Here is a 26297-nt window from a genome sequence, read left to right on the forward strand (position 1 = left end):
TTTAGAGAAGCTTGAGGAAGAGGAGGTAAAGAAGATTTTTGAGAAGGACATCGCAAGAAGTCTGAGTAAAAAAGATAAGGTAGAAAATGTAGAAGAAGAATGGGAGAATGTTAAAAAGGAAATTCTTAAATCAGCAAAAGCAAACTTAGGCGGAATAAAGAGAACTGGTTCAAAACCTTAGGTTTCAGACGATATATTGCAGCTGATGGATGAACGTAGAAAATGTAAGAATGACAGTGATGCAGAAAGTAAAAGGAACTATCGGCAATTAAGAAATGCTATAAACAGGAAGTGCAAACTGGCGAAAGAAGAGTGGATTAAAGAAAAGTGTTAAGAAGTTGAAAGAGAAATGAACATTGGTAAAATAGACGGAGCATACAGGTATGTTAAGGAAAATTTTGGGGTACATAAATTAAAATCTAATAATGTGTTAAACAAAGATGGTACACCAATATATAATACGAAAGGTAAAGTCGATAGATGGGTGGAATATATTGAAGAGTTATACGGAGGAAATGAATTAGAAAATGGTGTTATAGAGGAGGAAGAAGAGTAAGTTGAGGAGGATGAAATGGGAGAAACAATACTGAGATCTGAATTTAAGAGAGCATTAAAAGATTTAAATAGCAGAAAGGCTCCTGGAATAGACGGAATACCTGTAGAATTACTGCGCAGTGCAGGTGAGGAAGCGAATAATAGATTATACAAACTGGTGTGTAATATTTATGAAAAAGGGGAATTTCCGTCAGACTTCAAAAAAAGTGTTATAGTAATGATACCAAAGAAAGCAGGGGCAGATAAATGTGAAGAATACAGAACAATTACTTTAACTAGTCATGCATCAAAAATCTTAACTAGAATTCTATACAGAAGAATTGAGAGGAGAGTAGAGGAAGTGTTAGGAGAAGACCAATTTGGTTTCAGGAAAAGTATAGGGACAAGGGAAGCAATTTTAGCCCTCAGATTAATAGTAGAAGGAAGATTAAGGAAAAACAAACCGACATACTTGGCGTTTATAGACCTAGAAAAGGCATTCGATAACGTAGACTGAAATAAAATGTTTCAGCATTTAAAAAAAATTAGGGTTCAAATACAGAGATAGAAGAACAATTGCTAACATGTACAGGAACCAAACAGCAACAGTAACAATTGAAGAACATAAGAAAGAAGCCGTAATAAGAAAGGGAGTCCGACAAGGATGTTCCCTATCTCCGTTATTTTTTAATCTTTACATGGAACTAGCAGTTAATGATGTTAAAGAACAATTTAGATTCGGAGTAACAGTACAAGGTGAAAAGATAAAGATGCTACAATTTGCTGATGATATAGTAATTCTAGCCGAGAGTAAAAAGGATTTAGAAGAAACAATGAACGGCATAGATGAAGTCCTACGCAAGAACTATCGCATGAAAATAAACAAGAACAAAACAAAAGTAATGAAATGTAATAGAAATAACAAAGATGGGCCACTGAATGTGAAAATAGGAGGAGAAAAGATTACGGAGGTAGAAGAATTTTGTTATTTGGGAAGTAGAATTACTAAAGATGGATGAAGCAGGAGCGATATAAAATGCCGAATAGCACAAGCTAAACGAGCCTTCAGTAAGAAATATAATTTGTTTACATCAAAAAATCATATACATGTGAATCTTTATATAAGTTATTGCACCTATAAATGTAATGATAAGTTATTGTATTAATGATTGAAATATTTCTAAAAGATTGTAGTAGACTATTTGGAAGAACTGGAACAGGATTCTTTGAATAGAACTGCAGAATGAACTGAGGAGCTTGTTTATATACTGTATATGGAGCCACTGAATCGTCAGGAGCCGAGTGCATTCGAAAGGAGCTGTATGAACTATGAAGAGCTGCTGAATTGTCAGGAGCTGAGTGCATCCGAAAGGAGCCGAGTGAATCCAACCAAAGCCTTGATCTTTAAATTTAAAAGTCCTATATTAAATGAAAATTAAAGTTCCAACATTTAAACAGGAGCAACAAAAAAGTGAACATTTAAAAAGTATTTAAAAATTAAATAAGTCATTTAAATAACCCTGAGTCTTAACAGCTGGTTCTAACATGACGATGCAGCATCACACTATGTACATTCAACTTCTGATTTTGTTAACAAATTCTTTGGAGATTGGGTTATTGGTTGTGAATTATGGCCACCAAGATCTTCTACAGATTTGACTGGGCCAGAATTTTTATTTGGAGTTATCTCAAAGAAAAAGCCTTCAGCAACAAACCACAAACACTTGAACAACTGATGGTCAATGTCGAACAAGCTATTTTAAATATCAACCCACAAACTCTGTAAATAGGTGCAAGAAAGACAATGAAAAGGGTGAAAGCATGTATTGATGAAGATGGCGGCCACTTCCACCATTTACTCTAGATTTAAGATATTAGAAAATTTGGAAATAAATTAATAACTTACAAATTCCTTTTTATCTAACTATACCTACTAATGTAGATGGTTTGCATTTTAAATGGAACACTATATAATTAAAAATGGGGAAAGTATTACACTTTTTTGCTTTCAAATTCAGCTTATAATAATCATCTTTGTTGCTCGCCTTTAAAAAATTGTATTTGTTTATTTTGTTGTTAAGTTTTTATCTACCATTTATTTAGTAAATAATTGTTAAATACTGAGTTTTTAACTTTATTTCATTGTAATATAAAGCTTACCTTTCTTCTTATACATAGTATGTAGTTGCTTATTTATTCAATGTGCTCTGCTGTATGGTTGTGTTGTTTATATTCACTATCATCTCAGAGAATCTACTGTATTCAGTAATTAATGACTTCTTCATTTTTATGACAACTATTTACGCATGCATATATGGGTATGAGATATGGCTGAAATGTAATGCACATTCACTCATAACTTGCAAATGAAAAGAGACAGTGAAATGGAACAATTGTGGAATAAAAGAACTTTTATTTACTATAAAAATTTATGTTTATTTTTCTAGTAGTCACCATTTACAGTTATATATCTCTTCCAGTGGTAAATCAGTTTTTTCATTTTGTCAATGAAGAATGCTAATAGTTTTTCCTTGATTTTCAACCTCCCTTCATCCTTCAGTTCAGCATCCATGGTGAAATGAATATCTTTAATATCCCTCTTTAATTGCAGAAAGAAGTGAAAATCATCAGGGGCCAAATCTGGTGAGTATGAAAGTGAATGGGATATGTGTGGCTTTATCATGTTGTAGAGTTATCGGCTTCATGGAATTTTGGAATGTTGTAGTATGGGATAAAATTACAAGATCACAGCACCTGTCGCTTTGTGTGAGACATCTTGTTCTCCCATTACTTTTCAGTTTGCGTTACATTTCAGCCGCCCTCTTATTTAAAAATGAATAAAAGCTCATACTGTAAGGTTTATTCCTTATGAATTAAACATAAGGATTAAAACTTAAAATGAGTTGGTGATAAAAATTTGACTACTGGTTTACATAAAGAAACATTACAGAAAACTAGAATTTTCTACTGTTAATTATTTTAGCTTAGCATGACAAAATTATCAGTTCAAAAACAGATGGTATTTTTATTTATTTGTAAGTTGTTTGTACAATTTTATATAAATTTTTTACTGTTTTATCTATATTGTAAATATCACTTGTTTCAGGGATGTTTGAAAACAGTTCTTCATCATTACTGGTTCTCAAAAGTTTATTCGCTCTGAAAGGTAATGTAAGGTTGATGAACAACCTTTCAACTTGGTATTTATATTTTTTAAGAAGTATAAATGTAACATTGTGAAGGAAATTGTAAATATGTTAATAATGTTTTTGATATGTAAACCAATTAAATTTATGTATATTATGATAATTTGTTTATTTGTAATTAAATATTTATAAAACTATTAATAATTATTATAGTTTGTAACTAACATTCAATTTGAACATTATAATGTTCCTAGTAATTACATTTGAAATTTTTAATATGTTTAAGAGAATCTAGAAATAAGTATATATTTCAGTACATAATTACTGAAACATATTATTCATTAATGAATTATATCTTAGGAATACATTTATGTAGATATGCATATACAATATGTTTTATTTCATCTAAAATATATCATTTTAGTTCGATAGGAATTGTGAATATTGTTGACTTATTAATGTGAAATATGAATTTTTTTTAATGATTGTGGTATTGGCAGTAGTAAAATCTTGTTCTAGTTTAAAAGTAAGGATTAGTGTCTGGTTTTAATTACTCACTGATCAAATTAATAATAAAATAATTGTGGAATGAAGTAATCCGAACAACTGCGTTTAGAAGTTTTTATTATTTCTTACAATAATAAAAACATTTCTTTATAAATGTAATATGTTATTTTCCTGCAGAATTTTTATCTTAAAGTTAATAGTTAATTATTTTTTGTAGTACCTGCTTAATATAACCTTAAAAATTTAGTATTAGTATATTTTCTTCTTATATTTTTTTACACAAAGCAGTGGTTATTTAATTATTTTTACTTGTATTATCTTGTTATTACACAATTTATTCATTTATATTTTATTTTATATTAATTCATAGAATATTTTACTATTATTAAGATAAATATACTATATATATATATATGTATATAAGTATATTAATATAATACTGACTTCTGAAAAATAAATAGTTTAATTGCATATCTTATGTTGCTGGTATTTTGTTTGTTGTAAATTCCATAAAATTACTTTTTGTACAACAATAAACTCCTTCCTTGTTAATCGTATTATACTTAACAAGTCTATTTAATTTCTTCTTTTTACTGGGGCATATATGTATATATGTATGTGGCATCAGTACAATAATATTCTTCTTATTTAATTAATTATAGTAATCAAATAAAAATCTCAGCATAGAAAACCAGCATGACCGAAAAATGTATATAAATTGTTGAATACTTGAGGAAACATAATAAGATTTTTAATGATTATTTATTAAATGATTTCCTTTCAAAAAACTGGAATTTTTTCTTCAATAGGTCCTTTGGAATTAATTAAGCAGCACATTGTTGGTATGTTTCTCATCTTAAAAAAGGTTAGGAAACTCCTAAGTATGTAATTAAATCAATATACATTGTCTGTTTTGTTAATTTGTTTATTGTGTATTATTTTCAGATTTGTTAATTTCATATTGTTCAAATAAGTTAAGATCTTAATATTTTTATACATTTGCAAATTTAAATCGTAGGATAATCTATCTGTCTCTGTATTGTACTGTTTCTATAAATAGGTTTACAAAATTTGATTCTATTTTGGTGTGCAGTGTTGTATGTGTTACTTATCTTCACTCACAAACAATGAATTGTGGCACACAAAGCGTAATAAAGATAGCATATTACTGAAGTAATATAATATAGGTTGAATGTACCGTTCAGTTATATTTTTAAGAGGTTTCTTAACCTTTTTAAAATAAGTACCATTTACAGTAGCACTATCAATAACTCAATTGAAATAAGTGAGTTATTAATAGCTCATGCCGTTTTTCAGCTATTAATTAGCTGAAAAAGGTTACTGTAGAAGAAAACGTTTTAGTAATTGGAAAGTGAAGTGATATATAATTTTAAACATCATTTAACTTCTCACAAATTATTCTTTTATACCACAATGATTCCTGGTTCAAGTAAGTTCAATGGCCTTTCGTAATATTTAATTTTGAGAAAAGTTTTAAAGAATATTCCTAATATCAGTTTTTCAGTTAAGGAAATCAATTGCCACAGCACATAACATAGTCATTTGTTTTAACGGTTTATTAAGTTTTTTATTATAATTATTCTTGCAAAATGTAACATATATATGTATTTGTATCATGAACTTCTTTAGCTTAGCTACTAGATGTTACAGAAAAAGAAAAATCATTAACTTTCATAAAATATATTATGAATATTTATTTTTAAAAAATTGTATAGAAGCAATATATAAAATAAACTTAGTTGTAGGAGGTACTAATCTGAAAGAAAAACACTATTAATAATTAATGTTATCTTGCTTTATTATTAAGAATAATTTATATATAATATTCCTGCCTTTCATTTTAAAAAATATACGCAAATTTATAATGTCTTCAATGAAATGAAGGATAAATTGCTTTAAGAAACACGACTTGTATATATTCTCATTACATATATTTATTTCCATTAATCTTCCTATTAGATAACAGTTAAATACAGAAAAATTAAAAAAAACTCTCAGTTCTAAAAGGGTAAAGGATACTATTTTCAGTAAGATGACTAAATGTTAGTAAGATTATGTTGCTTGCAAAAATTTATTCTTTCAGATTTTATTATTTGAATTGGATTCAGATTTGATATATGAATTACATTCTTGAGGTTATATAATATTATATATTTGAGTTATTAACTCAAATATCTCATATGAAAATTCTAAAATACAAAAAAAAAATCATTCGAACAGGAAAGTTCAGTTTTATTAAAAATTCTCTTAATTGGTTGGTTGCAACCAAATACAGTTCTAGTAAAACACCGATGGATATTGTTTTGAGACTTTGTTAATTTTACATATGACTAATAAAAAATGTGAAGACACATATGGTAATATAAAATATAAAAAATTATATGGTAATTTAAAAAGAGCTACATTCATTTTACTGGTTATAAAAAAAATAATGACAATAATAAAAGAAATACTATTTTCTTTGTATAAAATCATATTTAACCGTACCTACTTTTTTTCAGTATTAATATTATTTGTGAATTGTTAGTATGTTGGAATTTGGCGTAGTAATAAAAAACAGACTTTTCTGCAAGAAAAACAACCAAGTCTTTGCTGAAAAGAGGAAAATTGCTGTGTCTGCAAAGCAATCGGCAAAAAAGTAACAAAATAAAAAAGTTGATTTTTAATGTGCAGCGTGTAAAGAAGTTATACAATATATACTACACTAAATGTATTTGCAATTTTGAAACAAAATTTATTTATATATATGTGCATAATTATCATTGAACAAATCTTATTTAATGTTTATTTGATTTTATTGAGGCTGACTTTTTTCATTTTCATTTTTACATTTGGATAGAAAAATTGCTAAAATATGTCAACTTTGCAGTTTATTTTACTAAAGTTTTAAAATTTAGTGTTCAGATATAAAAGTATAGTATTTTTTAAGAGATATACTTTTATGTTAAAAGAATTTTTTGCATATGCAACAAATTTCATTATAGTATGTATTTTAAACAAGTTTATTACAAAATTTTTAAAATGATGGTAAGTGTTTGTGTAAGTTTATGGAGAATTCAATTTTTTTAATGCTACATAACATTTTATAGTATCATTATTTCTGAAATGATCATACTAATTTATACACTTTTCATTTGAAAAAAAGTCAGACATTTATATTTTTTTAATATGGAAAAAAAAGAAATTAAAGGTACAAAAATGACCATACATTTAATAATAATAAAAGGATATGATTTATCACGATTCAATTATTAATATCAGTTTTACTGTGCTAGCCACAAAAATAGAGATTCAGTGATACCAAGGAGTATATTTTATGTAATTTTTTTATAAAATTCTCAGTTAACTTAAAATTACTAGTAACAAAATTTGAATTTTACCCTACATTATATTGAATAATAATGGTATTTTTTTTTAACTGAATAAATCAGACATTAAGAAACAGTTTTTCTTTAAGATAACAGTTGATGTAAAGAATAGTTATGAAAAATATTAGAATATTATGCTGATAAGTGTTGTTCTAAATCTTAATTTAACCGACAAAGACATTTTTCCTTCCACACAACATAATTATTCCAAATATTAGAGTGCAATTTTTGGTCTATCTATAATAAATTAATTTGTAGGTTTGGTCATATTAATTTATGTAGTAAACTAGTAGTGTATTCATAATTACATGTGACTTGTGTAATTAGACTGTAAATTATGACTCCAAGATAAGACATTTCTCTGAAAGACGAAACAAATGCGTTGCTGGCACCTCAAATTTTAAAAAATAAGCACAAAGTTTCTATTTGTTTTATTATACAGAATAAGTTTATAAAAATTTATAACCAGCAAAAATTCCTTCAGTTTATTTAAATAATATAGACTGTAAAAGGAGTGTTTAACATTTGTTGCAAGCAGACTAATTTTATAGAATGAGATTAAACTACTGCATTCTTTGGAAATGTTGCTTCCTGTCTATATAACCATATATAAATATAAATATTTATAAATCAACCACTGAATAAATATATGTAATTGTTAGAACTATACCAAAAACTGTGGAATTTTTTTTATTATAAGTTGTGGATATTTTTCTGTGTGAGACAATCGCATATATTATAGAAAGTTGTTTTTTGCCTTATCTTGTTTGTATTAGGTTATGTACTACTTGTTAAGGTATTAAAGCACTTTCTGTTTGATTTCCTCGTGTAATAAGGTTAAAAAGGATCTCTAAAAATGGTTTTAACACAACATTTAGTTTTATTAAATAGTATATTGCCTAATATTATTGATGTTTAATATTTTTCTGAAAAAAAATATTTGTGTATGTAAACAAAAGTAAATTTATAGATATATTAACTGAAGTATATCTCAGAATTTCATTTCTAATAAAAATTAATTTAAATATCTCTTATTTTATCCATTAAATAATATTTTTATCCTAATTGGATAATAAAAAATGTTTTCTTACTTTATAGACCACTGATTTGCTGTATTATTATTAAATTATCATTGAAGGTTTTTAATAAATTCTCTTCTAAGGAAAAGTGTGCTTTTCTACCTATAAAATCTGGTTGTTATTAATTATATGGAAATTATAATCAATATGAATATTGTAGAAAGGGTATTTCTAACTGAAATTCTCAGAATGTTCCATTTGCCTTTGATTAAACCAAGTATTTAAAAAAAAAATTATTTTACAAATAAATGTAAAATTATTATTTCACAATAATTTAAGGCTCCATTTCTATAAAATATTTAATTCCATTTCTATAAACTAATATATTATAAAAAATCTTGTTATTATATAACTTATTTTACCATAACTCTATTGGGGTCTGGCAGAACAGTTTATAGTTCAGTTGGGTACTTCTGGGAAGGGCAAGGTTGTTCCTTCAGAAATCTTTTGCATTTTTTCAAATGATTATTTGATTTCTAGAGAAATTGAAGATTTTTACAACAGATTTTTTCTTTTTTTAACCTCTGGGACCACTGTTAGGTATTACTGCAGAGGATGAGATGAATGACAATTTTTGTAGTGTGTGAAAATGCCATGCCTGACCGGGATTCAAACCTGGAACCTCCAGATGAAAGGCCAAGACATTATCATTTGCGCCACGGAGGCCACCTTTTTTTTTTTTACAATAAATGTTTAACATGTTGAGTGACAACCACCTTTATAAATATCCTTTTTAGAATTGCTAGACATTTATTTTAATCTACTATAAAAATGTCAGCTAATTTAGTATGCTTCCAACACCTACATTTTATTTGGTTAATGTAGTAAGCAATCTACGTCTGTAATTAGTTAGTTCTTAGATGATGCCACTGAAATGCTATATTGAAATAAGAAAATAAATATAAAAAAGAATGAATAAATGGACTAATTTAAGAATAAATGGAATTATTTTTACTTAATACCAAAACTATAAATATAATCTAACCAAACTTACCCTATGCTCGCTAGTCAAGATTAATGAGCAAAGTGAGTGTAGGTTAAGTTAGGGTAGATTATATTTATAAGCATAAAATTATAACATGAGCAGGTTAATTTATTTTTTAATTAGTTCATTTATTATTATTATTTTATTTTTTTTGTATTTATTTTCTTATTTCAGTACTGTGTTTCAGTGGTGCCATCTAAGAACTGACTACAGAGATAGTTCGCCTACTACATTAATACCTTTTATGTAATGATTAAAACATAAATTTCATTTTAAATTAATTGAAACTTTAAATTGTTTCATTTTATCCCATACATCATTTGTATTTGAATAATAGATTTTTTATTTAAAAAAATGATATTAACATTCACTTTTTCATTTAAAAAAAAATATGTTAATATTTTATAAAAGCTTACATAACAAATTTTAAAATATTTATGCAACATAAAAGCATTTCATTACAAATTCGTTAATGTATTTTATCAACTAAAAATACACTAAATATTATCATTTGTTTTTGAATGACATAAAAGCCATATAGTTTTTAAAAACAGCTTGGAATCAAAACTAAATCACTTTTATTTTATTGCATTAATATATTTTATAATTTTTAATATTTGAGGGTTAACATTTTTTTTATTTTGATAAGACCCTTAATGATACTCAAAGTCTTAAGCAAATCAATACAAAATAATTGATCTTTGAGTTGCTCAGAATTACCTCTCTCAGGTGCCTGCCACTTGAGGCTTTGTTTGAGCTTTCCTATGAACGGTTGTTAGTCTTATATTGGGATTTCTCTGAGATTAGATCACCCTTTTTCATGTCCATCCATTTTCCTTATCTTTGATCCCTTCTTCCTCATCTTCATTTCTGTGAGAATGGGAAGGTCCTATCTTCATAGTGAGCGTTCCAGGACCTATAAAACCATATTGTGATCAGGTAAAATGTCTTGCTGATCAACCAGGCAACTCTATTTCTGTTTAGTAGTTAGACAGCAAGCCTAATGGCTGATGTGACTATTGGATATAAAGCCAGATCTCATAATTTTTACTCTTTTATAAAATAAGAATATTTTTATTTAAAGTATGGTTTTATGGATAAAATAAGTTAGCCAGAATTTAAAACTAATACTTTAAAATCAAGAAATTTCTGGACTTCAAATCTAGATTTCTGGACTTCAAATCTAGAATTTTTTTAGTATCTATGATTGTTATGTTTTTTATTCAATTATGAACAATAAATTGACAGGTGCCTTCCTTTAGAAAATGTTGGGATCCAAACATAATCTTACTCTTTTTGTACATTCTGTATATACTCTACTTTTATCATCAGCAACCACTTGATTACATGAAACTTTTTTTGTGTGAAGCAGGTGAAAACATATAAAAAAAAGAAAAGTTCATCTTCAAAGTGAAATTCTTCCTCCAGCATAATAAGTACTTGTAGAGAGTGTAACACAATAATCTCTTAAGCTGAATGAATATCTTCTTTAATAAGTTTGTCCACATTTTATACTCAAAATTTTCAGACTGTTAATTCAATTAAATGTGGTTGTTGGTCATGTCCAGATTGAATATGGCTAGTTTCAGCGGCTCAACCACTAAAAAGTATACCATTTATTTTACATTCAATTAAAAATATCACTGCAAAACTGTAGTGATAAACTTCGTTACAGCACATATCATGAAAAAAAAAATCTTGCCTTTAATATTTTATTTTATAAACCTAGATCCATACTGGCTTTGTTCTTTATACCTTGATCTTTATTTTATTAATATTTTAATTTTTCATTAAATTCACCTGCTACATACAGAAAATTTATTTAATTTGGTGAAACAAAATTGTTGTACCCTATTTTATATACTACCTATTAATAAACTTTAACCGATATAATATATTACTTAATAACGTTAATTTAACCATAAAAGGCCTAACTAGTCTATTGCATGTGCTTGTATTAATTAATTATTAAGTTAATATAGTATTGGACCAAAGAAATTAATATTTTATCTTGCAATATAATTATATACATATGTATCTTGTAGCATTAACGTATAAGCTTACCAGTGTATTAGCAATATTCAATTTTCTTCTTACTGTTAAGTAATGATTTAATAAATATTAAATATGTTATTCTTTATAAAATATTCCATTTACTATCTAGTAATTAAGAAAAATTTTATCAAATTTTGATTTTAATTTAAAAATAAAAATTTAATTTTCTAATAAAAACATTTTTAAAAGAAATTATAATATAGATGTAGTTGTTTTCACTAAAAGTAATGATGTTAATTATATAATCAATCCCTGTTATGTACAGAGTGAAGATCACTTATAAAGCTAAAAATCTCCTACATTTTGATGGGTTTGCTTTGGTGATGTATGGTAGTATGTTTGGTTCAATGAATAAAGTAACTGATGAATGTTTGTTTAGTAGTTGTAGAATGTATGTGGAAAATCATGTAAATAAAATTAAAGTGACCAACTGACGTACAGTCGCTTACAGTTTTGTGCAAAACATAATAATGTATGGTATATGGATACTGGATACAGGAATGTTGCATTTATATGTTGATTTCATTTATTATATTCTTCTATTGCCGTTGGTTGTTTTTCAGCCCAGGAAACAAGAAAGATGATTTTTGACTGTTTTATCAAGAATAGCTTGTTGTTGTTTTTATTGCACTTTTGTGACAAGTTTTATATTACATAATTTAAACTGATAATTAATTATAAGCAATATTATGAAATTCATCATTTTTTGTGTTATCTTTTTAAAACAAAATTGATTTATTTAATGATGAATTTTGAACTTTTGTGAATTTAAATTGTAAGAAAAGGATTTAATAATTTTTTTATTATTTTAATTTTTTTAGTAATTTGGCCTATAATATAAAATATAGTAAAGTTTGGGACCACACATTTATTATTTTATTTTTTTTATTCAAGACAGTATATATGTGTATATATATATATATATATATATATATATATATATATATATATATATACATACACACACATGTAAACTGATATTTATAACACTAAGATAGCTGAAGACATCAAATATTTTAAGACATAAAACAGAAGAAAGAAAAATTTTTTTTTAATTCTATCATATATAAATTTTGTTAATCTTAACCCTAGGCACACCCAGCTCTATAAAGATTTGCATGTCCACCAAGAGAGGGACATTTTGTGTCCACCTACAATTTAATGATGACATTGATATTATCTTTTGATACTTATTTTTAACAATAAAAAGAAAGCAAAATTAACAAGAAACACTTACTTTAATATCAGAGAACTTTTGTGCTTATAAATATTGCAAACAAAAATTGAAAAAAACAGTTAATCAGATTCATCACTTTCTAGTTCACAAGTTATACATTTTACAGTTTTCTCACTGTGTTTACCACAAACTTATTTATTTCTGAGAGAGCAAATTATAGTTGTCTTCGCTAATTTGTGTGTCTTTTCCCTTTTAGTATTACGTTTGTTACAAAAAAGATGACAGCACCCTCTTCCGCTGGCAGTTCTTTCTTCTTGTTATTTTGAGGTTATAAATTTTATTCCTGATGTGAGCTCTATTGCATGTAACACATGTTTCTGAAGATCTGCTTTGTTCTTTCCTCTCTCTTCAATATTTGGTTGAATGATGCTGAGGCTGAGTTCGAGGAACAATCTTTGACGATTTTTCTTTTTGCACTGTCATTCAGGGTCATTTAGAATAAAAATTGTGTATGCATTGATACACATTATGTCAAGTAACGTAAAGAATGCTGACAATGGCCAACGACGAGTGCCTCGTTTTGTAGAATATTCCCTTGCCATCTGGTTGATTGTATCTATGCTTCCTTTAGTCATATTGTATTTACATCAGGCTTTCTTTTATTGTTTTCTGAAATTTTCTTGTCACTATGTTTGATAGATAGCACGAGAAGCACAAACCTTTTTGGTTTTCTCTGGATACATATGACACTAATGTCACTGGTGCACTGTTTGGAGAAGATTCGGTAAAGGCAAACACAATTGCTATTTTCTCTCTGTCATTTCAATTTATAATTGATAATTTCTTTTAATTCATCCGGAATATGTTTATGATTTGGATGCAATGCGCCAATTACTGTCAGTCTCCAGTTTTTATGCCGTTCCTCCACCAGATCTACTAAAGTGAAGTACCTATCATTTGTGAAAATGCACCCTATGCATTTGATCGGTAAAAGCAGCCATTTTACAACTTCAGTAATTCCTTAGTTTACTCCTTCCTTCTTTTCAGCATACACTACATATTATACACATATCGGTCTGAACAATCTGCCAGTATTCTAATTAATATCCCACATTTACCTGGTTTGTTTTTTATGAAAACTTTGAAAGAACAGCTACCACGGAATAAATGTAGCATTTTGTTTATAACAACATTGTTACCTGAATTATAATAACTTGGGAACGTGTCATCTACCACTTCAAAAACTTCACGTAATGCTGTAAATTTATCATTCTCCCTTCGCTCCTCTCTTGTTGTTTTGTCATCAAATCTTATAATTTCAAGCAGATTGTAAAATCTAGTCCTACTCATACTAGAAATATATGCTGCATGTCTAGTTTTTTCGACCACAAACCACAAATATCAATGAAGTTGTCATTGAATGCTCAAATAAAAATCAATTCTCCAATAAATTCTTGTTTGTTAGCTCTCAACCTCTTCTGCAGGCTTCTTCATTGGTACAACTGTAGATTGTTCTCTGTGAAATATGTAGAAATTCTGCTGTAAGAATTCTAATGGTAAAGTCTTCTCAAATTTTTATTGTTTACTTGTTCAATTAGATCATCTTTTTGAACACTAGGTCTTCCACTTTTCTTTTCATCAAAGACATTTGTACAACCTTCATTAAACTCACAACACCATTGCCTTACCATTCCTTCACTCATTCCTGTAAAACCATGAATTTCACATCATTCATGATGAATTTTTGAAGCATTATTATAAATGAATGAAGTATTATTTACTTTATTAGCTATTCTCTATTTTTAAGAGAGTGAAGGATTCACTTTTAGACCTAAATAATATTTCCATTTTCATCCACAAAACGTCTGATAAGAATTACAGATAATTAATTTGAATTCCCAGTAAAAAATTTGTAACATATAATTCCGTATCTTTGAATTGACGATGTTTTATAAATTGTGCAACATCTATAATGTGCTTATTAATTATATAAAAATACAATAAATATTTATGTAAATAAAAGATAAATCAGATAAGTTACTATTTTGAAAATAAATTTCTAAAAAACTTTTAGGTAATTATCGTCTAAACTTAAAAATAATATCTCACTCTTTAATTAATATTATGACATAAACTCTATTTATAAGTTATTGTGGCTTACAAGTAGCTTTTGCTTGCTCAGTAGTCCTAATCTTACAACTCAGTAAAGGTGAACAATAAAGGGGGTAACAACCCCCTTTATTTTTGCCACCCATTCCTTTGTTTTTAATTTTCTGTTTTGCCTACTGATTTTGAAATTCAATATTTTTTAAATTTTTTCTGTGTGAAACATGAAGTGGTAGGACTGAAATAAGTTCCAGGACGGATAATTATCTAAGAACAATAGACAAATGATTGAACTACAGAAATAAAATTAAGTTAATGTTAAATATTACTTTTTTTTATACTTAAATAATTTTTTAATTTTTGGTTATTCAGTTTTGTCTCAGTCCCCCACCTGAAATTATTGAAACGCAACTGTTGTTCATTGTCATTACCAACTTTAATTTTTTATTCTTTCCATTTTCCAACAAACAAAATCAAAGTTAATTTTTGTTTGCTACTAATTACATATGTTTTAGTCATTAAAATGGAATGGATTGACTATTACTGGATACATAGTTTATCACAAAAAAAGATATGAGAATTTTGATAACTATTTTTACATAAATTAAATAATTTATGTAAAATATAAATTTTATATGAACTGCACCAAAATACCAAATTATAAGATTACAGAAATCAATTATTTGGTTTATATAAACTGAATTATTCTAAACTGGAAACATACATAAAATTATATAACAAAGTAGTGTGATAGTTTAGAAAAATTACTATTTACTTTTGAAAGTAAATTTAACTAATATAATATTTTTAATAGCATACTCCATAATATTAGACACTCTTGTGGCCATCATCAGTAATGGTGCTGTTGTTATCATTCTGGTCAAATAATATAAATCTGACAATATTTTTTTGAGTTAGAGTTAGACATATATGTATTTCGAATACGGTTTAAATTTATGTTTTGTTATGATCAAAATAAGATACATTTTGGAACAGAATGAAATTAATATTTCTAAAGCTGTGGGTAAAAGCATAGTCAATATTTGCCTACTATCTCAGATACAAATTTATTTATGTTAACAACAATCTATTTTTATATATATAAAAAAGAATTAAATCTTAACAATATGAAATTTATAAACATAAAAATTATATACTAAATAAACTGTCACAATTGAAATTCAGCATATTTTTTAACAACATTCTAAATGTACATCTTTTCAAATAAAAAAAAAAGCCAGCAAATTATATTAAATGACAACAGGATGAGAAAAACATTACCCCCACTGTGTTGGTCTAGTGGTGAACTCATCACAAATCAGCTGATTTTGAAGTTGAGAATTCTAAGTAAAGGGAACTACTAGGTTACTAGGTTTCAAATCCTAGTAAAGGCAGTTACTTTTATACGGATTTGAATACTAGATCATGGATACCAGTGTTCTTTGGTGGTTGGGTTTCAGTTAACCACACATCTTAGCAATGGTTGATCTGAGACTGTAGAAGACTACACTTCATTTACATTCATACATATCATCCTCTGAAGTAATACCCTCTGGTGGTTCCAGAGGCTAAAAACAGAAAAAGATAGAGAACAGCAGTACTAAACACTAAAGACAGCTGAAAATTTGACTGAAAATATTTTGGAATAAATTATTAAAAAAGTTGCATTTAAAGATTTATTGTAAATCAGTTTAAAAGTTTATGTTTTAAATAATTTCCATTATCAATCTTCGCAGACAAAGATATAGCAAAATGTATAAACAATACAGCCTTTAGCACTTTTAATGTGAAATGTAGGTTATCATGAAGTATTATCACTCAGAGAAGCAGGCCATGTTCACATATTAAATAAATAAATATATATATATATTTTATAGATGGAGCAATTTTGAAGGAGTGAGTTTACTGTAAATTTATGGTACCCCATATTAGTTCAATCTTTGTCGCCCAAATTCCAAAAATAATTGGAATGAATCGTTTTATATAAAACTGAAAATTTAAATAATGGTTTGTTTTAAGCAATAAAAGATTTTTTCTACGTTGAGTACTATTTACCTTTCTTAGCTTCATTCTTTTATAACATGTTGTCGCGTTTTGGAACCACTTCATTACTCAACATAGAAACTATAGTGATCTTAGCAGAAAAGATAATAGTAATAATTATTTTAATAAAATAATAAAAACATTATTAATTAAGAAACAGAAAATCTTTATTGGAAAAAAAAATTTTTATTTAAAAAAAATTTTAATTAATATTTAAAAAAAAACCTATATTTCCCAATTTAAGTTTATTTAATATTTAAAGAATTTAATCATTTTCAATACTTACGATGTAAATTAAAATAATATGTAATAAGTTGCCAAAAAAAAGTAATGTGATGTACTCATATAACAATTTTTAAGACTACTGGTATCTATCTTAATGCAGCTATGTTGATTGGATAGGAGATTATAACTAGTTTGCATTCTTTTTTCATGTACTAAGTATACCAGTAAGTTTTTATACCTCTGGAACATCAAGCCACGTATAATTAAGTTGGCCAGGTCTCAAACTATTCCACTCGACACAAGAAAGTAAATACTACCTTTCTGCACCATTTTGAAACATAGTAATGCTGTAGTATATTTTCTGTACTAATCTTATTTACAATTAGTGTATATTTATGATGTATTTGTTTTGTATTTCCCATATAGCGTATGAATGAAGATAATATTGTTAATGAAAAGAAAATTTGAGCATCTGTAGCCTTGCTTTCAGAATTCACTTGTATGTAGTATTTAATTTAGATTATTCTTTCAATTTTTTGTTGTTTTGTTTGAATAACCTATGTTTTCATTAAACCAAATTTAGGTGACTGCAGAGTGCATTGTAATTACATATTTCCAAATTATTATTTTACATACTGATAGCATATCAGTAATGTGGTTGTGTGGTGGCCTGGTGTGTGTGTTTGAGTGTTAGTTTAGCCTTGTATTAATTTAGATTTTTTTGTTTAATTTAATCTTTTGTTATATTTATATAAATGTTATTATTTTAAAGATATTAGAAATTATATGGAAAAATTATAAATATGAATTTGTTAATAAAAATGCATAATCTATTTGTAATATTTATGGTTGTATATACATAAAAATCATACGTTTAGTAAGAAAGATAGTTTAACTTAAGTATTAGCTTTTTTTAATTTATCAGCTAGTCTCTTTATACATTCAAATTTTAAGATAAGATATGGCCTAATTTATTAATTATTGTCTTATCCTTAGGTGAATAATTATTGTAAACTTAATTATTGTTAACTTATTACAATGATTATATTTTAACGTATTGTAAAATTAGTTTTAAATGTATTTAATGAATTAATCTATATAGATTTTGAAAGTAATGCCTCTAATTAAATTAAATTTTTATTTATTATTTTTTATTATAAAATAATAATTAATACTCACTTTTTGAATACCTGGAAATATATTTGCATAAGATTTTATTTTAGTAGTATAATCTGAAGTTTTATTTACGGTGTTAATAAAAATGTATTAATAATTTATAAATATTATAATTAATAAATTTTTATTAATAATACTTGTCTAAAAAGCTTAAGTTTAATAACCACTTAAAGAATAAGTTTCATTAACACAATCTGCCAATTAATAAATTGTAGTTCTGAATAGATCTTCTGGAAGTACATTTCCAGAATGTTTTCATATTGATATTTGTTTTTAGAGTAAACTATTAAATTGCATCATATATTTCACCCTTTTTCTCTTGTAATATCCTTCCCATGATGCTTTTTTCTTTATTGAATCCAGCAATAGTTTTCTTTGAATTATTTTTAATTAGTTAATTTTATTAAAACTTTTTCTTGGTAATTAATTTATCATAAAACAACAATTGACTTTCAATAATGCATATAGCATTAATGATATTTTGAAAAATTAATTGGCAGTTTTATGTACTATTATCTCCACTCCTACAGTTTGTATAACTAGTTTTTCATCTTAGCTATAAGTATTGTGTTGAATAAGTACATTTGTGGTTAGGAAATGTATTTATTTTTTAGTAGAAAGTACCATTTGTTCTATTCTATACCTGCTGAAAACTTTAGTTACTTAAATTCATCTTATACTTTCACATACATATGGCAAAACCAATCTCATAAAAATAATATTACAAACATTTTTAAAAGCTTGCTTTATACTTTTGTCATACTTTAATAGAATTATTATCATGCACTGCATAAGTTTAATTAGTAGGTTAATTTGGATTTCAAAAGATAACATCATGTATTGAAATTTCTAATATATTTATAAAATATCAAACAAATTTTTAATCAAACGGTTACTATACAAAGTAACGAAATAGTAGAGTTTTTGCATAGTGAAGTTTTTATTTCATTTACTTAATTAACTATTACAATTTTCGCCAGGGGCTATGGAACTTAAAAAAATATCACATCTTAAGGAAACATCATACATAAGGAACTATCACAGAGCTGAGTGAATCATCAGGAGCTGTGTCTCAACATCAACATACTGCCTGCCAAAAATCATCTGTATGTGTATATATATATGATGATGATGATAAAATGTCAAATTCAAAAGTACAAAAACTCCTGTACCAAGTTTTTGTCATTTTTTTAATGTCAAACAGCTATCGGATTTGTCATCTGCGACCCCAAAAACAGCACATAGCCATTTTTTAGATTTTGTAATTTTTTACACCTGCACCCTTAATTTATCCTCTTACAGGTGGATGTTTGTAAAAGTAATGGTGGAATATTCTATTGTCACCCGACCGACCTTGGTAACTGTGCAAAATTTCATCTATAGGCAATGCCTGACATTGGCTATAGATGAAATTAAGTATGTTAACTTAAGAATGCAAAATCTGAGGACAAACATGAAAAATACCGTTGCAAGTTAAAGAAAAGCAACTAATTTATATGACAACGTTACAACAGATTTAAGATAACATTGTCATAACACAAAAAAAATCTGTATCGGAAGAAATGTTAAAAACTAGACAATCTTATTTAACTCATAAATTTGTATAATTAAAGGTTTCACATGCATGTTTGTAGATTGATTATTACAAGAAATCAAAGTAATTGAACAAAATATTTTAACAGTTTGCTATTGTAATTTCAGGTAAAATCAATGAAAATAAATAATGTATGAATGGTATTTTTATAGATAAAACTATTTTTGAGTTCAATGAGTGTATTGTGTTATAAGTAATAGATACAATTCATGAATGTAGGAAACTGAAAATGCATACAATACCTAGACACACATTTTGAGGAAATGCAGTATCTAAAATTGTTTGGTATAGTTTAATGAAAAATTATGTATTTGGACCTTTTTGCGTAATTGAAAAAAAAATGTATAGAAATATTGATCTTAACATGTTTTAAATAAGATAAAAATAAAACTTTTCATATAATTTAACCACTGATATAATATTAAATATCATTGGCCCAAACTACTCTCTGAAAAAAGTTCTCTTAGATTATCAAATTTAAAAAAATACTTTGCATTTTTTAATAAATAATGGTCGTACAGTTGATGCCAACTGAAATGAAAAAATTAAAAACTCAATGAACTAATAAGTAAAATATCATTTATTTATATTTAATTTTTTGGGGGGTTTTCAATATCATTGTAATTCCATATCTTAACCTCCAAAATGTCCTTCCTTGTTATTTTGTAATTTTTGTTTGATCAGAAAGTTCACTTATATCCAGACTTGTAATTTTACTCAAGTTTGAAAAGATCTGGTAATGCGTTTAAAGACTTTATCACAAAAACAAAAAACAGAGTATTTCAATTTATGGGTTCCTTCATATTGCACTATACAATACTAATGTAGTATATATTATAAAAAAGAAAGAAATAATGTTAAGTGATACAAACAAAAAAATTTAATAAAACAGAATATTATTTTTCCATCCTGGCAACAACTAACTAGTTAATAATCAGTTTTTTTTTCTAAATGAGATGAATTTTATAACCTGTGAAAAATGCTAAGATTGTCCAGATTTATACAGAATCATGCATAAGTGAGATTTTTTATAACAATATCAGAGATGTACTTCTTCAACATGGAAATCAACAAGCACAAATATAATATTAATACAAATAATAAAAAGAAAAATGAAGTGGGAAAATAAATATTATTAACTTGACAATGCATAAGGAATGGTAATTTACTCCAACTGATTGATTGTATGACAAAGAAATAATCAGAACAATAATCGCTCACTAAAAGTTATTAACCACATCAGAATGAAGAAAGTCATAAAAAAGAGAATTTAGGGAAAGTAAGTTCTATTCATACTAACCACTAAGACAGAATATACTTGATTGGGGACAGAGCACTCAGACATGAGTTGCTATACTCGGGTCCTTTATATTGCTCAATGGACCAATGCTCTCCATTGGTCCATCAATCCTAATCACTTAACTTATTTATGTATTCATTTAACACAAATTCTAAATAATTTCTTTTATAAATAACAGTTTATAATATAAATAAATAAATAATGAAATATTATAAAAAGAGTTGGTCTACTTATGTGAATTGAAAATTGTTAGTGATGCATAACTATATATCTTGCAGCAAGTAATTTAAAACAATATTCTTGTTAGTTACTGATATTTCAATAATACTAAAATAATAGACTAGTTGAAAGATAGGTATGTAGGTTTCATTCTATCTACCTGTAATCAGTACTTTGTTTTTTTTATTCATCAAAAAAAGTAAATTTTATTATTCAAGCTATTTCATTGAGTAATGAAAGTTTTGGAATTCCATTCTTTTAAATTTATTTTTAGTTTCAGGAAATTTTAATGGATTTTTTCATGCTTTTTTTTATTATTTTCAATTAATATTAGATTATTTTTTAAATTAAAAGAATTTCTTAGAAAATGTTCAAATATTTCAGAAAATGGTTGGAAATAGTAAAGATAATCTTGAGCTAATAATAAATTTATTTTTTCCAAGAAAAAAAAAGTTAACCTTTGGTATAGTTAAGAAGAATTAAGCATGTAGAGCATGACAATTTAGAAATTGATGAAGTGTTTATTTGATTTATTTCAGGTATTGATGAATATTCAGATTCTGCCTCAATTGATTACTCTGAAAAGTACTTTATTCTGACAATGATAATGATGCATGACTAAAAAAAAAATTAAAGGTTTAAAAAAAATTTAAAAGGTTTTTGTGTTACTTTTTAACAAGTAAAGTTAAAACTTAGAGCCATGAATGGCATTCAACTCTCAGAAAAATAGATATTTGATTAAATTTTCATTGGAATTCAGTATAAAACTCTTATGATGTTATAATAGATTTGAATTTCATACGAGTTCAATTGAGTTTAATGCCAAAGATATTTCAATGTTTCAGTCTGAAAATGCTTAAACATTTCCTGTAATTCAAGAAATTTGGAAAGAATTTGTAATAATTCTTATAAATCTGAAATAATGATTCATCCATTAATTTTGAATCATGTGACCGAAAAAGAAAAATGTTATTATTAGATAATATTAATATGTTATCATTGGAATTGTTTCATCTAATGTATAAGACAAAACTAATCTTTTTTTAAAAAAATGAAACTCAAAAAGCTAATGTAATTACTGTCACAGTGACAAATTTACAGCTTCAATGTGTCTTAAACAAATCTAACCTCCCAGTTTTTATTTATTTTTTTTTTTAACAGTCTAGTATTTTGCAGGTATTACTTTCAATTAATCCCTGTTTCATTAATGTAGCATATATATTAATAAGAAAGTATGTTCTAAAACATTTAGTTTGTAATAATTTATCTGCTATTAAAATTATTTTTATCGTTATTTTTATTTGTATTTCATTAATTATCCCAGGCGATTTTCCTGTAAACTATGTACAATACAAAAAAATGACCTAAACAAAAGTTACTCAGATCAGAGGGGGGGACACCTCATGGTGACCTTAAACTTGACCATGACCGTTATTCCAAGGTTAACACCCTTTTTTGAATAGAATGATGTATTTTTGACCCCACCAATGAAAAGAGCAGAAAATTTTACATTAAAGTATGTAGTCTCACATGTATGACCGGCTAACCAGCTAACCATCAAAGATAGTTAAGCAATAGTGTAAAGTCATTTTTATGCCCTTTTCCATAGTTTGCGAGATAAATGGCCTGGAATATATTCTAGTAATATTTTATGACCTGCAAAAATGTGTAACTCTAATTAACATTATCTCCATATAACACTATCACCTATATTTTTCTTTTTATATATATATATATATATATATAGATATATAATTTAAATACTCTATGTTCATGTTCATATATTGTTTTACATTAAAGATTTTGTAACCTATGTCTAATATTTACTTTTGATCTTTATTTTTACTGTTTAATATTCATTTACTTATAATTCAAAGAAATTATTTTATTAATTTATTCTAATACAATGTGCAACCTTACAAAAAAAAATAGCTGTTGTGCAGTTTAAAAAATAAAATGTAGAGATTTGTTGTTTTAAACAATTTGTTTTTTAATTACTAATAACATTTTTGTAATTTAGCTGCTAACTTATTGTGTTTATAATTTGTCTATAATTTTATTGTAATTTGTGGGCTGACAGAAGATTGATTGATAATATATAAAAAATATTTACTTAATAATTTAATTCTTAAAATTTTATTGGCACTGTTTGTTCATCTATGGAGCAATGGAATAAAATGTTGTTGCCATTTATGTAAAAATCTTGTATCTGAGATTATTAAAAGTGATAATACTTTTTTTTTAAATGATAAATACTACTTGTCAATTTATCTTCTGTCTGCATCAGAATTTTTAAATTAATTATTGCACTGGCAGTAATAATGATAACATAAAGGTGACAATGTCTTAATTATCAGTAGACTCTATCTAACATAATCTGTTTAGTAGATAATATATTATAGTGTAATGTGTTGATTAAAGACTTTAATTGTGTAAAATAATTTTTATTGTTATTATTATTGTCATACATTGTATTTTATATTCTTCATGGAAAATTAAATGTTATTTTAGCCTAATCTTGTCTTATTTACTTCCCTTGTGTTCTCTGAAAGTATGTATACATTAAAATCTGCATACATTTTTATAACTTTATACATGACAATTTCACAGATGTTAGTGTTTTTGCGGAATAGTATTGGTGATTTAGGTTTATAAAGAAATTATTTTTATATTAAAAAAAAGTATATAATTTTTTTTTAATAACAGCCTTCAGTAAATGTTTTGATTAGTTGGAGTTTTTTTTGATATAATTGATTTGATATGGTGAAAACAATTGACAAGTATTGAAGATGGTATAGTTGGTATGTTATATTTTCAATAACTTTGCTACTGTTCAGAGTTAATAAATTTATGAATAAGTGAATGCTTATGTTACTTATCTGTTAAAACAATTTTTTTTTTAATCAGTAACAAGAAATTTACGAGGTTTGTTAAAAAAATATGTAGACTAACATCATAAAACAAAATGTACTTTATTTAGAGGTTACTTGTCTGGGTCCACTTCAAAGTACTCTCTTCCCCGATGCACACACTTATCCCAATGGTGTTTTTAATTTTGGAAACAGTCCTGGAACACTTCTTTTGTGATGTTCTTCAGTTCCTTCGTCGCATTTGCCTCAATCTCGGGAATCGTCTCAGATCTTCTTCCTTTCAAAGGTCTTTTGAGTTTGGGGGAACAAGAAGAAGTCACAAGGAGCAAGTTCAGGTGAGTAGGATGAGTGGGAAAGAATAGTGATCGAGTGTTTGGCCAAAAACTCATGAGTTCTGAGGGCTGAATGGGTTGGAGCGTTGTCGTGATGAAAACACCAGTCACCACTCTCATAAAATGATCTCGAAATCTCATAACATGATCCAACTGATATCCCCACACTCTTCAGCAAGCTCTCTGATGGTCATATGTCAAAAGATAAGTTGCAGGTCTACTACCATAATTTAAGTCAGGGGTTTATTTAAGAGTAAGCTGAGTTCATAAGGTAACTAGGACTAAATTCCATTGTTGCGATCAACATGTTTGGTGGTGTGTTGTTTTATTTGCCTTGAATTTCGAGACATTCACGTAATTGGCTCATAATAAGTAGAACAAGGCGCAGGGTTTGCGCTTCTGCGAGCTCGATTAGCTAGTTCAGAGGGATACGATGTAGGACATTCAAGATGTCCGGACGAGGCCTACAGCGAAGGCAATAAGCTGAGTTATTAAATCACTAATGCAAATGTCTACCAAGGCATTTACATTGGTGGCATTCCAACGAGGCCAGGCTTATTACTATGAGACGTAAGAAGTCGAGGGTGTTAGACGACTCCTGTTAAAGCCCAAAAGGGCAAGGAAAGAGGGGGATAGTGTGGTGACCGGAATGTGACTAGGCGGGTGTCTTCCCCTATGGGTTGGGATGTTGCAGATCTACTCAGATGAGGCCTACAGCAAAGGCAAAAGCTAAGTTATTAAATCACCTATGCAAATGTCTACCGAGGCATTTACATCAGTGGCATCCCAACGAGGCCAGGCTTATTACTATGAGATGTAAAAAATCAGAGGGCAATAGAAGACTCCTGTTAAAGTCCATCAGGGCTAGGAACCAGGGAAACAGGGTGACGACCAGATCGTCACTAGGTGTCTTCCCCTACGGGGTTGAGATGTTGCAGATCTACTAATATCTGGCAATACATTTTTTTACATCTACAGTCATAAAGATTCTATGCTTTCTAAGTCTAATCACAATAGAAATTAAATCGTCCTGAACTACTGGACTGACACTTAGACAGTCATTGAGTGATATATTTGTATCAGTTTTGCAGAATGCATCAAATACCATGTGAAGTTTTGTTGTTGTACTGTCATTTTTTGTAACTGAGTGGTTGGAATGAAATATGAAGGATTTTATTTTTGCCAATTCTTTCCATATGGCCAAGTCTTATGTATTCTTCCATAAAGTCTACGTATTGATCCTTGAGCGTTACATTCTTCTGCAATCTTTTTTCAAGCTGATAAAATCATCTGATTGCTCTGTCTCTTGAATTTCCCAGATCACTAATGTTAGATTTTACTGGTAAAGTTGTAAGAAAACGTCCTTCTTGATTTCTCGTTAGAGTCTTGGAGTAGTGTTCATCATATAAGGCATCTTCACCCATTAAGAGTGTTTCCTTATCTTTATGATGGTTTATTTCTTAAATTTCCCAAAATGATTGTAATTGTTTGTCAATGTTTTCAACAGCAGCAATACCACATTGGGCCTTTGTATTATTTTTTGTTAGACTTGGTGTGGTA

At 27.2% G+C, this 26297-nt stretch overlaps 1 protein-coding gene across 2 annotated transcripts in view; it reads left to right on the top strand.

Moving 5' to 3' along the window:
- Positions 1-24051, top strand: part of LOC142320495 (pleckstrin homology domain-containing family G member 5-like) — a 37959-nt gene extending 13908 nt beyond the window's left edge. For both annotated transcript variants that reach the window (XM_075358354.1, XM_075358355.1), the window contains 2 exons: positions 3641-3700; positions 22075-24051. In XM_075358354.1, coding sequence (XP_075214469.1) covers positions 3641-3697 — 57 coding nt within the window. In that variant the 3' untranslated portion in view covers positions 3698-3700; positions 22075-24051. The remainder of the gene's footprint in view (positions 1-3640; positions 3701-22074) is intronic.
- Positions 24052-26297: the final 2246 nt, after the last annotated feature.

Source organism: Lycorma delicatula, chromosome 2, assembly GCF_047948215.1.
Source record: "Lycorma delicatula isolate Av1 chromosome 2, ASM4794821v1, whole genome shotgun sequence".
Lineage (NCBI taxonomy): Eukaryota > Metazoa > Arthropoda > Insecta > Hemiptera > Fulgoridae > Lycorma > Lycorma delicatula.